The 15137-nt window shown below is 36.1% G+C and overlaps 1 protein-coding gene across 1 annotated transcript in view; it reads left to right on the top strand.

Annotated features, from left to right (window-relative positions):
- Hydr1 (abhydrolase domain containing Hydr1) overlaps window positions 1–15137 on the top strand; it is a 175549-nt gene that overhangs the window by 82093 nt on the left and 78319 nt on the right. The window contains exons 5-6 of the mRNA XM_089089648.1: window positions 372–551; window positions 2191–2414. Of these exons, the coding sequence (XP_088945774.1) occupies window positions 372–551; window positions 2191–2414 (404 nt within the window). The remainder of the gene's footprint in view (window positions 1–371; window positions 552–2190; window positions 2415–15137) is intronic.

Here is a 15137-nt window from a genome sequence, read left to right as displayed (position 1 = left end):
CATAGATAAGAAAAAACCGAAACGAGAAAATGAAAAATAAGAAGATAAAAAAGTCATCTTTCCTGTGACTAATTTCATGGATAAGATAAACAAGGCAAAATTATTAAAGACAGAAATGAATCAAAATAAATTATTTAGCTGCCCATTCAAGAATTCCATACACAAAGATAAAATGAATACCACTTAAGCAACACAAACTCAATCCCTGAAGCATCTCAATCAAATAAAAAAAAAAAAATGAAACGAAGCTAAGAAGAAAATTAAACATTCTCGTTAAATAGTGTTCCGGATGCTAAACCAAATTTGGTTCTACTCTATTTTGTTTCTGTTTGAACCCCACAAATAACCAGGTCTTTTAATGTGTATTTCAGATTGATACTTGGTAACTACTTAGCAACAAATGGAACCAAAGCACGAATGTATCTGGATGCTGCGATGATAGTATCTGTACCCTGGGATGTTCTTAAGGGAACTCTTAGTCTAGAAAAACCAATCCTTAACCTTATGTTGAATCGTCATTTGGCAGGATGTCTTGCAGAGTCTCTTGAACTGTAGGTAGAATTTTTCCTTTTTGTGTGTTACTTTTTCAATATTTCATTTCCCAAATTTTAGAATTGACAACCTTAAAATAGTAAAAAATTACCCCGCGTAAAATTCTACCATACCGCTTGATTCCAGTTCAGTAAGAATAAGACTTGCTGAAAAGAAAGTATCGTAAAATTTGTTTATGTATAGTGTAAAATCTAGATCAAACATGGAACTTGGGTCCCTTTTTCTGGCTATAATCACGAAATATTGCTTGTATATCGGAAGACTCATGCTATCGTCAATAAAGATGTCATGTTGATAGTCTAACTGGTTATCGTTTATCATTGAAACTCCTCTTAAAGGACTTCACAGATGGCCTTTGCGGATGTATCTGCTTGGGAATTATACCACATGTCACCTGATCACCAGATTCCTAATAAGCTTTACTGTCTTCAAGTTTCACGGTGAAGGTAATCAGTGAGAGCATGGTTGCGATAAGCTGCATGAACCCAGCCAAGCATCATATTTGAAGTTTTTTTGAAAGCAAATAATATTTTTGTAGAGTACCGACGTATCTTATCAAAACGCTCCTGAAGCAAAATCTTACGCGTGATAAACTCTGCTTATTCTTTGCACTTGTCTTTTATATATACTTAATTGTAAAAAGTCATCTTGAGACAGCTTGTATTCGAAGACTGAGTGTCTGAGATCTTCTAGGTTCCTCTGATTTTATTCGCTACAAAGTTCTTTTTATAAAGCCACCTAAACACCGTCGTGGCTTTTTAGTCAGAGATTAGAGTTAAGTGGCACTAAATGGGAATAGGCTTCATCATTCAAAATGATGCGTTTCTAAGTACAAAAAGTATTAGACCTCCAACAAGAAATGAACCCATCCACAGATTAGATACAATTTCTAAAAAAAAGGGAAAAAAATAAAGCCAAAACCGTAAAGCTATCTCAGAGCAATCGCTTACCAAAAAAAAGAAAAAAGACGAAGCCTTTTATTATTTTAAATAGCGGGATTGCTCTAGAAATATAAACGGCCTATTACATAAACAACCTATTTGGAAATTGTAATTAGAGCTATTTGTTCTGTGAGGGACCTGTTCTACTCTATTCTGATGACGATGGCGATTCTATGATGCAGCATCAGTGACTATCTCATACATCACCCGCACTACCGATGCTCCGTGCTCTCTGTATGTCGAAGGGACGCTTGAAATAAAAGACCGTTTCTGCTACCGCTGTAGTCTTTGACAGATGGCTGCATTCGTCGGTACATGAGCTTCGCTTTTTAATTTTCTTAGAGTGTCCTCTTGTGTGCTAAGCTCTTACACATTTTGCTGCTGCCACACGGGAAGGTCGTATCTGACACTTTCGGAATAATTTCCAAAAACTATTTGCTACGCTCTTGTTAAAAGAGGGGGTCACCAGGGCAATGTAGGTCAGGAGGATCAAAGCGTAATTGGATACACATCATTTATTATTTATTTCAGGATCACTAAAATTTGAGGTAGGTCCTTTATGCATGAAAGCGACCCTTTCTTCGATATTATCTTACTAAATAATAAGGAACAGATTTCTTTACGTTTTAATTTCAAGTACTTTTCTCAGTGTTCCATCACTACTTCTGAAACACTCTTTGTCATCACTTTATTTCAGGGTAAAGCACCAATTTGAAACAGTTGATGGAAAGTGGAATATTGAACTAGCTTTGGCAGCCAGGACTATTAGAGAGTTTGATACTCATTTTACCTCAAAACAATTTGGCTTTTCAGACTTAGAAGAGTATTATAAAGCCGCTTGCCTTCATGATAAGATTCATGGAATCAAGGTTCCAACTTTGTGTCTTAGTGCTCGGGATGATCCATTCCAACCCGACGAAGGTAAATATCTAGATCTGATACCTAAATAAGTTAAGCAAAAATTTTCAATCAATTCGAGCCTAAGACCCCCCCCCGCCGCGAAAGCAGTAAAAAAATACAGTCCTAAAAATGTGGTTTGTCCATTTGTACCACACAATCTTTATACATTACTTTCAAAACCGGCAAAATATTATTGTTTCAGCAAAAAAAGAAAATAAAACAGTTTTTTTATTTCATTTTATTTAAAAAGACAACTTGGATAAATTTCTTTTTAATTTTTTGTTTTATTGTTTTAAGGGATTTGTCATTTGTTCGTAAATTTGGACAAAGTGGGTAATCCGGATAAATCAGTTTGTAAATGTGATGTATCTTTAATGGTCAAGAGCCAAGGGGAAACCCAACCTGGAAAGTGGTCTGTTTTTGACCCATTTCAACATTTTTCCAAAACCAAAGTTTGTCATTGTAATATAAATTTTACATCTCTTTTTATTTGGCACTATTGTTGACAATCAGCCACAGTCAGCTTGGTTATTTGGATAGCTAAGCTAGGTCCCCAAAACTATGTGACTAGAGTTGAAACTACTTTCGGTTATAATTGTGTAATACCAGTAAACAATTGTTCGACGGATCTATAATTAATAGTATGACAACTATCTAACAGTTCGTGGTAACGAATTATAAGTAAGGAGCGACTCGGTCCAGTAGTAACGGAAACTCTAAAAAAAGGAGTTAGGATAACAATTAACACGTCAAAAGAATTTGCTTTCTATGCTGATTCCAAATATAAAAAAATTACGAAAATTTGCCTGGTTTTCAAAAAAGAGAAGAAACATCCCGAAAATACCTAGCGATCTTAGCAATAATCACACCATCAGGTTCAGCATATCAGAGAACTCTATTGTAGTGGTTTCAAGTTCCTATCTACAAGAATCTGTAATTTTGTATTTTTGCCAGAAGAAAGAAAACGAATGGATGTTTCTTTTTTCCCACGGATGATCCTGTCGAACTAATTGTCCTAGAAGATTAGGAGAGGGGTCGATTTGTTTATCATAGTGGAAATGCCCAGTAACTAAGCCTCTGGGTATGACGTGGCCCCCCACAGCCACTGGGGGAAGAGCTGTAAGTTATATAATTTACACATTGTTTACATATAGTATTTATTATTGAGAAATATGCGGAATTTTTGTTGGGAGTGGGGATTTTCCACGCGAGAATTTTCAGTGGGGAGGAAAGTCCCCAGGGGAAATTGTATAAGGGGAAGGGGATTTCCTGTCATCATTTGAAAAACAGCCAGAAATTTAATGAAAGTTTGACTTTTTGTCTCAATGTATAAGAAGGACCCCTGACACACAAGGCCCGTCAGATTCGCATAAAATTTTTTTTTTAAAGAACCTTAAGACTTTAGCGTAAAGAGTAAGGGTTAAGGAAGGGGCAGCCCCTTTATATATGGAATAAGTTCTGCTCGTTTTGAGTTTTGAGGTTACTCATTACTTTCAATTGAAAAAAAAATGTTTTTTACATAGTTTGACAAGTTACTTAGTTTTGTTATTTACTTAGACAGCGGTATTGCGCTGCCTATGGTTTTGAAAAAGCTGAGAAAAATGCACCAGAACCAAGCCAAGCAGATTTGGTTCGCTGTTGCTATGAAGCGAAGTCTGACATTGTCAGCGAACTTCAGCAATTGCTGAAATTTCTTACCCATGGCGTGAGTTAGAGGACGAGAATATTAAGTTTGGCTATGATGGTGTACAAGTACTTTGGGAATGATTAATCAAGAGAAATATATCTTCTGTTTAATACTAAACCCTTCACCCTTCTACACTGTTCAGGCTATCTCCAACGAAAAATTATATTTCAGTCCCATTAGATTTAGATTAGATTAATTTATTACAAAACAACTTAGTTAAAACATGATCCATAGGAAACCGCCCATGGGAAGACCTAAATGCACTGGCACTGGGTGGTTACCACAAACTATTTCAACATACTTAAAAAAATAATTTTAAATTTCTAAGTAAATTTTAAACTTCATTTTCACGCATACTGATGAACATTAACATAAAACACAGAAGAAAAAAATAGAAAGAAAAATAAGAAAGAAAAAAAGAAAAGAAAAAAAGGGAAAAAAGGGAAAGGGAACATTCATATAAGACACAGAAGAAAAAAAAGACTAAAAAGAAAAAGAAAAAAAGAAAGAAAAGAAAACAAAACAAAAAAAGGAAACAAAGGAGATAATAACAAAAGAAAATGAATAATAACATATATCTTCAATCTCTGAATCATGGTTCCTCAACCCTTTAACAAAAAATTCTTTGCTTTTTTTTAAACAAATGCTGCTGTTCAGCTGTCTTAACACCGTCTGGGAAGGAATTCCATACCCCCTGGTCCAGATGTTTCATTTGAAATCCAGTACGACTTCCACTCCTATACTCTGTTACCAGATTATTAGCATTCCTTGTATAATAGTAATGCAAACCATTATTTTGTCGGAATAAATCTAAAAACACCGATGGATGCACTTCATAAAAACAATTGTAAGTAAAAACCGCAGCCTGGGAGTCACGAACTTGTCCCACATCCATCACCTTTAATTTCCGAAAGAAGCTACAGTATTATTAATTTATTTAATGTACCCACCTATCAAACGGACTGCCTTATTCTCTAATACCTGTACACGCCTAAAATTACCCAAAAATTGCTAGCCCATAACATACAGCAGTACGATATACAGGGGCTAATAATTGCATCATAAAGAAGCAACATCTCCTGACCTGGTACCAAGTGCTTTATTCGACATATTATTCCAAGGTCTCTTGCAACTTTTGATGCCACAAGATCACTGTGACGTTTCCATGACATATTGCAGTCTAGGTAAAAACCTAGATATCTCATTAATTTAACCTGTTCTATAAAACTTGTATCTTTTACATTAACCGCCAACATACTTAAAGACGTAAACACACTTAAATCATTTAATACCATATTTACATTATTAATTAACTCATCCACAGAAACACCACGAAAAGAAATAGCAGTGTCGTCTGCGAAAGATGTAAGACACGAATCATAAAGGTAAAATCTCATTGTATCTACATAAACCAAATATAAAAGCGGACCCATAACCTTGCGGAACACCACAATTCACAAGATATGGACTAGAAGTCACACTATCAATTACAACCTTTATTGACCTCCCCTTTAAAAAAGAATCAAACCAATTCAAACAAGCCCCTTTAACCCCTAAAAGCTTTAATTTATTCAATAAAATACTAAAATCAACCGTATCAAATGCCTTTTTAAAATCTATAAAAACAGTGAGAGGTATTTTACCACAATCAAGACACTGATTCACAAAATCACATAGGTGTTGCACCGCATGTGCAGTTGAGTGACTTTTGCGGAAGCCAAACTGAGTATCACTAAGGATACTATGATGTGTCAAATACTGGTAGAGCCGTCGATGAACAACTTTTTCAAGTACTTTCGAGAAAAGGGAAAGGATGGAGATTGGCCTCCAGTTCCCAGTATCAGATCTTGAGCCACCTTTGTGAAGGGGAAAAACCATGGCTGTCTTGAGACCTTCGGGAAAGGTTCCAGTTTCTAGTGACAAATTTATTATATGACCAATACAAGGCAGAAGGTAAACCAAAACTGACTTGAAAGCCTGGAGGTTCATTCCATCTATCCCCGCTGAATTGGAGCTCATGCTTCCAACAATTTTAAGTAGTTCGTCACTGGTACATCTCTCAAACTCAAATGCTAATCTTTCGCCTCTATCGTCTTGAAACTCGTACTCGCGGAGGATTTAGGGTCCTGGTTATTTTCCTGTTGCACTGTTTGACCAATTTTAGAGAAATAATCTGCAAAATGTTCCACCACTTGTAGAGGATCATGGAGTGTAGTCCAATTTGCCTCTATTGAAAGAGGCTCGCAACTGCTCTTGTTTTATATCATCTCCCCGATGACCTTCCAGGTTTCTTTCGAGTTACCTTTGGTCTCAGTAAATTTATTTTCAAAATAATCCTTCTTTGCTCTTCTTCTAAGGGAGTTTACCTGGTTACGGGCAATCCCGAATTCTTCAAAATCTTCACCTTTTTCTCTCCTAAGGTACTGTTCATAAAGACGAATCCTTTCTTCTATGTCCTGAATAATTTCAACTTTCCTCCAAGGTTTCTGTGGTATATCTTTACCATCCTTAATGATTTTTAGAGGACATTTTTTTTCGTAAATTGGCTGTATAATTGAGCAAAATGTGTCGTACGTCTAATCTATATCACTCGATGTTTCAAAAACAGGATCCCAGTTAAGTGTACTCAGTTCAACTGCAAATTTATCCAAATTAGCCTTTTTCAATTGCCTCACTTTCCTTTTCTTTCCTTTGCTTCTAGTTTTTTGCACACAAGTAATCCTCGCGATAACTTGGAGTTGGTCAGATCCGGGATAAATACCCGCATCAGCATAACTGGTACTTAGGAACTTAGAGCTGACAAAAACGTTATCTATAAGAGTAGCTGAATAACTAGAAATCCTTGTAGGTAGGCCTAGGCATACTAAAGGGTAAAGATCATTAGCAACCACGTAATTGAAAAAATCTAAATTATCACCATTCAAATCTAGCAAGTAAAAAATTAAAATATCCCACGAAGATAAAATCTAAACTACTACGGGATATACAAGACATTAACAGGTCAAAACGTTCAATAAATTCGTCCAAGGGAGTGCTAGGTGGCTTATGCACCAGACAAATAATTATTTTATTCTTTTCAATTTCTAATTCAACACAAAAACTCTCGATCTTTCCTTCAATCCAAACTATCAAATCACTTCTTATAGAATAATTCAAATTCATCTTTACCAAAAATCCTAGGCCGCCACGATTCAGAGACTTTCGATTTTTTACCTCCAACAATCAACCTGGAAAAACAAATGACTAAAGAGACTGGTCTGAACTAATAAATATTTCGCAAACAGCAAGTATATCAATATTCTGTGTACAATCTCAAATAAATTGCAGAACATCAAGATACCGAGTAATCCAGTTGCAATTCCACAAACATAAACAAAGAGAGTCATGACGTAAAATCTTCGAGGGCACAATATAAGTGCTTCTCTGTAGTGGTTTTAAACTAAAAAATGGTATATTCGAATCTTGCCCAATCCGGGCATCTAAAATGGGTTCCGACGATTTCCCCCCGAGAAAATTTCCCCCCCCCCGGAGATTCCCCCCACCGGAGATTTCCCACCGGAAATTTCCCCCCTAGGAAATGTCCCTCTGTCATTTACCCCCTCTAAAAATTCTTTCCTTCCCTATCGGGAATAATCCCCACCGGAGACTACCCTTGCCTCAGACTTATTTACATCGGATGTCGCCCATGACTCGAAAATTGTTGCAAAATTCTTCTCTTTCTCAGCGGCCTAAGATATAAGAGCGAGTAAAATACACTTTTTAATTGCCAAGTAAACAGTTGGTTATACGTGGTAATACATACACAGTTAAAACGCTACACTTTAAAACTAATATTTCTTGCAATAAGCGTCAGGTACTCTGGCGTCCTGACGTTCCCGTAGTTTCCCATCTGTCGTAGAATTCTGGCATTTAAATCCAATACTTTTTCTTAATTGGTTCACTGGATTATCCCGCGTTTGCTTGAATCACAACCGCCCTGTTAAGTGCTTGAGGATGTCCATGAACTTCCAAAGTCTAGGGTGATGAGCCGAAACTGAAGACTGCAATCTTCTGTGATAACCCTTAACATTGTTGTTTGTCCTGGGGAGTTCATCTTTCGCTCTGTCGAACATATTCCAGACACAGGGCGGAAAGTTGCAAAGTACTCTCCTACTTCCACGCATTCTACCGATGTAGTTATCTTCAAAGTAGGTGATGATCGGCCCAAATACATTGTCGGTAAGTTTTGCTACGACAGCTGTGAATGCAGAATATACTTCCGAAATGGGCACGAATGCAAGAGCAGGTCGCATTTGGACGGAGACTGCAAAATCACCATCGTCTCTATACCTCGTCTGCAGGCCAAGGTTTTGTAGAAGAGTACTACATTTGGCATAAGAAACTGTCGTTACTTGGGCTAGATCAGAATCAGGATGATCCAGATTTTGGATTGTCTCCAGACGATTTATTGAAAAGAAGTCAAAATATGACCGAGTGTGTACCTGTCCCAAGCTCTGAGCATGTTGCAGAAATAGTTGGAAGAAATTTTAAGACGCTTACCTTCAGACTATTTGACCAAAGACTAGGTTAGAATCTGCTGCCGGGTTTCAAGCATCTTGGTTGCTTACTTCTTTATGTGGTTGTGAAGTACCTACACTTAAAAGCTATATCGTTGGGAGCAAGTGAGTGTTCATTCAAAGGGCCGACGAAAGCACCATCCTTTACCTTAATCTTTGCCTTGAACTCTCCTTGTCTTTCCATTATCAGTCGTCTAAAATTACATTTAAAATTGACCACTTTAGTCACTGTGTATTTTTGTTTCATGTAAACGAAATTTTCAAAGGCAATCTTGTCCACTCTATGAATTGATTTGAAACATTTCATTATTTTACTAAACTTTACGTACTTCTGATGTGACACGAAAAAAATGAACTGACCCTGTATGGCACAGCTCGGGAGCCTAAATAGCTTTCGAATGGAATAATCCGAGGTGGTTAACTGTTATGACATATTAATTATGGGATTCAATTAAGAAGATTAAGAGATTAAATTAAGAGATTTCAATTTCAGTCTGAAGGTCTCACGGACCTTGTGGAGGGTCGGAATCTCCTCGGTGGGTTGGAGTCTCCTACGGGGGGAAATTTCCAGGGGGATCTCCTACAGGGAAAATTTTCGGGGGGGGGGGGGAATCTCCTACGGGGGAAAACTCCGGGGGGGGGGGAATTTTCTCGGGGGTAAATTTCCGGGGGGATCTCCTACGGGGGAAATATCCTATGGAGGAAAATTTCTCGGGGGGAAATCTCCTAGACCCATCTAAAATATCCTCAATCCAAAAACAATTATTCACACGGGTCGTCAGACACGTGCCGTTAAATTTCACATATCAAAATCAACAATTCTCAAAAAAAAAAAAAAAAAAACGGCATTAATGAAGAAACAGCAATACAGAACAACCCAAAAGATTATAATAAATAAATAGCAAAGGAGAAATATGCATTATTCCCGAAATAGATGGATTACCTGAAATAGGGAAAGCCGAAATGCACTACACACAAACCACCGAATATCTATCAGATCGTATCTGACAAAGAACGGATTTTTCGCGTAGCAGTTTCACCAGGCAAGCGAGAAAAAATTCGGCCCTCGTCTGTCCACACATTCTTAACCCCGAATTTATCTCTCGCAGCTTCCAATATTGACTTTTTTGCTCTGTAATAAATTCACTAACAAAAACACCTGACCCGGCCAGCCTCGACTTAGGTTTATAAATCTGAAATGCTGTTTCTCTGCTTGCGAGTTTCTCTGCGTATGATCACTGGCGCTACAACTGGGGTGCTCGAGCTAGAAAGGTTAGCAAGCTTGAACCGATTGACACTCCTGATCTGGTTCACAGAAAATTTAACCAAACCCACCTGTTTGTTTACAATACTTAGTATAGAAGAGTTGAGATCAACACCAGACTTTTCTTTTACACCCAGGAAAACCAGATTTTCTAGCAGTGACTCCTGGTTTAAGTCATCAACATCCGCTTCAACACTGGAAATACAGGATTCAATAGACTCCATCTGACTTTTCAAATCTTTTAACAGCTTTTCAATTCCTTCAAATTTTGGATTGTATTCAATGCTAATACCATCATACACCTCACTCACAATCATTTCTGCAATAAGAGACTGCTTACTACTCTGTCCACTTTTCTCATTTACTTTTTTCTGAATCTCTGTTAACATACTATTTTTGTCCGCAGTAGCTCATCTTCTGTAGCAGCTAGCTTTTCAAATAAATTTGTAACAATGCTAGCCCCTGGAATTACACTACTCTTTGATTTTGGGATGTGTTCTAAATAAATATCGGGAAAGCATTCTAATTCATCAAATGCTGACGGAACCTTCTTTTCTTTCGACAGTTTTGCCATAACCGCATGCTGATCATAGTTCAAAAGATTTGACTGTTAAACTGTCTGTAGATCGTTTGTTCCGCAACAAAATACTCTGAACTGATCCGACTTATTCCTCCCAGCTGATTTGCTGATACTAACAATACGAACAGTTCGTAGTAATGAGCTGTAAGTAAGGAGCTATCCGGCTCAATAGTAACTGAAACTTAAAAATAAGAATTTTTATACAAATAGATATATCAAACGTATCGGCTTATGTTGCTTATTTCAAATATATAAGTTTCATTAAGTTCAGTCTTACCCATCAAAGGATACGAGCCTGAGAAAATTTGCCTGATTTTCAAAAAAAGCGGGAAACACCCCTAAAAGTCATAGAATCTTAATGGAAATGACACAATCAGATTTAGCGTAACAGAGAACTTTAATGTAGAGGTTTCAAGCTCTTTTCTGCAAAAAATTGGAATTTTGTTGTTTTTTTTGGGCAGAAGAAAGATCACGGATGCGTATTAATTTTTTTTTCCCAGGGGTGATCGTATCTACTCAGTGGTCCTAGAATATCGGTAGAGGGCTTATTCGAAGGGAAATTGAAAGCTCTAGTGCCTTTTTTACCCATCAAAGGTTACGAGCCTTTGAAAATTTACCTAATTTTCAAAAAAATCAGGAAACACACCCTAAAAGTCATAGAATCTTAATGGAAATCACACCCTCAGATTTAGCGTAACAGAGAAACCTAATGTAGAGGTTTCAAGCTCCTTTCTGCAAAAATGTGGAATTTTGTATTTTTTTGCCAGAAGAAAGTTCACGGATGCGCGTTAATTTGTTTTTTTTGTTTTGTTTTTTTGTTTGTTTTTCCCAGGGGTGATCGTATTTACCCCAGTGGTCCTACAATTTCAGGAAAGGGCTCATTCGAACGGAAATTGAAAGCTCTAGTGCCCTTTTTAAGTGACCAAAAAGATTGGAGGGCAACTAGGCCCCCTCCCACGCCCTTTTTTCTCAAAACGTCCGATCAAAAAATTGAGATAACCATTTTGTTTAGTATAGTTGAAAGGCCAAATAAACATGCCTTTGGAGATATCATGACCCCCACAGCATCTGGGAAAAGGTCTTTGGGTTATATAATGTGTCTATTTCCTACATTGAGTATTTGTTATTGGGAAGTATGCATACATTCTTTGGGGGGGGGGGCAAATTTTCTTCTGGGTAGGTTTTCCATGGGAGAATTTTCCATGGGGTGGAAGTTTCCGTGGGATAAATTTTTCACTTGAAATTTTACATTGGGGGAATTTGCCAGAATTCCAATACGAAATTCTTCTTACGTCTGCTTTCTCTTTGCCGACTCAGTTTTTTTCGCGTGGAGATGTTAAGGGCAATTGCCCGAGGTAAATTTTCACCAGGATTGAATTGTCTAGAGATTATATCCGTAAAGAGGAAGGATTTCCGAGGAGGCGGAGCCAAATTTCCTGGTGTTATTTAGGAAAACGACCAGAAATTAAATAAAAAATCAAGTTTTTCGATTGAGCATCATTAAAACTTAAAACGAACAGAAATTAATACGACCATGAGGGGAGATAGCTCCTCCTCAACACCTCGCTCTTTACGCTATAGTTTAAATTTTGTCTCAATTCTTTAAGAACAACTCCTGAAACGCAAAGTCCGTTTAATTATGAAAATAAGAACGTTTTTTTTTAAGTAATAAATAACGTTAGCGTAAAGAGCCAGGTGTTGAGGAGGAGCTACCTCCTAATATACGTAATAATTTCTGTTCGTTTTTAGTTTTCATGTTGCTCCTTACTTTCAGTTGAAAAAACTTGTTTTTTTTTTTATTTAATCTACTCAAGCCTCGCTCTGTTCAAGCCTTCTTCAACTCAATATGAACATCATTTAAGATTAGATTTTGTGTCTCGACTTCTGCAAGGAACTACTCATCTCCCTCTCTTTCTTTTAAGTTTTCCATTCCATGGGCAAGTTCCGCATCTTGGCTGGTATATTCATTATGTTGTATGATTGATTTAACAAGTAAGGATTTCACAACAATACCCACTTAATTGAGGCTTGTGAACCTTCGTTTACATTAAGCTCCAGTTTACTCATCTTCAAGCAAAATCAACCCGCATTCAACTCTGCTCAACCATTTTAAATAATAAACAAGACACATCTTTTGAACGCCCCCCTCCTGATGTTTTACTTGCTTTGTTGAAACTTACTTTGTTTTATTCGAGCAAGTTTTCTTTTTCGAGTAGAAAGTTTTGTTCTAGCAGGCAGGCAGGTATTAACATTGAATTTTAACATAAAATCTAAATATGTTTAAAATACGCTATTGTTCCGTAGCCTAATTCCCAAACCATCTTAAAGGGATAATAAATAGAAAAAAATTAGAGGTCCGAATTAATAGCAGTTTCCAGCGAGTTCAAAATGACTGCCATCAACTGTTACTAGCCAGGCGTGTTTGTGACGGTGGTTGAGTTGGTTAGGTCAGTCTCTGCGTTTTGGTTTGAGCTAGAGGAATATAATCATGTGTGCCTCTTAAACTTTTATATATTTATCATATTTAAAGAAATTAGAGCTTAGCCTCTGCACCTGTCTTAATAGTGAGGTTAGAAATTTAGTCCAGATAAAAAGAGAAAAAGAGTTTCGAACCTATTTAGATAGATTTTTTTATCCATGCTGGTAAATAGTCCTTAGCCAGCTGATCAGTGTGTGAAATTTCATTTTTGGCACAAAGAAACGTTCCTGAGATACATCATGTTGAAAAGTTTGAGAAACCAAAGGCTTCATAGTTCTGGTAGGTACCAAGCCAAAATCGGATAATGGCTCTGTGCAGAAGTGACCTAAGTCCTGAGTCTTTGTAAAAATGAGCCAAATCCCGACAGGTTTACTACATCAGCTGCACTTAGTCCTCCCCTATGCAAACAAGATTTAGGTAGGTAGTGCTTTGCTTAAATCGGAAATATGCGAGACAACCATGCATTCTAACAAAAGGAATATTGATGAATACCTTTTTTTTATTTGGGTGATTCTCAACTGTGTTCGGTATAATACGCAACTACCATTTGAACAGTGCTGTAAGGTCCCCTACCCCAACCCAAGGACCCCCACCCCCAAAAATTTTTTTAACATATCATGTTAAAAAAAAAATTTAAAAAAAAAAAAAAAAATTTTTTACATGATATATTTTTTTCAACTTTTTTTTTACATTTCTTAGAATGGCATGTAACACTTACAAACACAAAAAATCACATTAAATATTTTCCAAATTCAAAATGAGAATGATATAGAAATGTTAGTCGTGACTTTTACTATTGGAAAAATATTGTTTGTAGTAGCACTTTTTTTTAACTAAATTTTTTTTTTTGGACTTCGAAATTATTCAACTTTTTTTTTTTTTTGATCAAGTAGAACAGAATATTTTTTGTTCGCTAGTTTGCTAGCAGTTTCATGAGGAGAAAAATCATTTTAAATGTTTCACGAAGAGAAAAAACCAAAATGAACTTTGAAACATCTTCAGAATGTAACTGTGACAAAGTAAACCACGACAAAACACTACTGAAATATTCTAAATCTTACATTTCAACGAAAAAAAAAATCCAAAATGAACTTTTAAACATTTTCAGAGTGTAACAGTTACAAGTTAAACCACGACAAAACACTATTTAAATACTGTAACTCACAGACTTCAAAGAAAAAAATACAAAATGAACATTGAAACATATTCAAAATGTAACAGTGACAAGGTAAACCACGACGGAACACTACTGAAATATACCAACTCTTACATTTCAACAAAAAATCCAAATTGAAACTCTGAAACATCAAGAGAATGTAATAGTGACAAGGTAAACCACAACAAAACACTATTGAAAGATTCCAACTCTTATATCTTAATTAAAGAAAAAAAATCCAAAATGAACTTTGAAACATCAAGATAGTTTAGCAGCGACAAGGTATACCATGACAGAACACTACTGAAATATTCCAACTCTTACATTTCTATGAAAAACATCCAAATTGAACTTTGAATCATCTTAAGAATGAAACAGTGTCAAGGTAAACCACGACAAAACACTATTGAAATATTCCAACTCTTGCATTTCATCGAAAAAAAATCCAAAATTTATTTTGAAACATCTTCAGAATGTAACAGTGACATGGTAAACCACGACAAAACACTACTGAAATATTCCAAATCTTATACTTCAACGAAAAAAATCCAAAATGAGCTCTGAAACATCTTCAGAATGTAACAGTGACATGGTAAACCACGACGAAACATTACTGAAATATACAAACTCTCGCTTTTCAACGAAAAAGATCTAAAATGAACTATGAAACATCAAGAGAATGTAACAATGAGAACGTAAACCACAACAAAACACTACTGAAATATTCCAACTTTTATATTTCAACAAAAAAAAAATCCAAAATGAACTTTGAAACATCAAGAGAATGTAATAGTGACATGGTAAACCACGACAAAACACTACTGAAATAATCCAACTCTTACATTTGAACAAAAAAAAAATCCAAAATGAACTTTCAGACATCAAGAGAATGTAACAGTGACTAGATAAACCACAACAAACACTACTGAAATATTCAAACTCTTACATTTCAACGAATAAAAAATCTAAAATGAACTTTAAAATATATTCAGAATGTAACAGTGACAAGGTAAACCACGACA

The sequence above is a fragment of the Artemia sp. Qi Xiang Cuo genome, chromosome 5, assembly GCF_049724085.1.
Source record: "Artemia sp. Qi Xiang Cuo chromosome 5, ASM4972408v1, whole genome shotgun sequence".
NCBI lineage: Eukaryota > Metazoa > Arthropoda > Branchiopoda > Anostraca > Artemiidae > Artemia > Artemia sp. Qi Xiang Cuo.
This window is presented reverse-complemented; position numbering and strand designations above follow the sequence as displayed.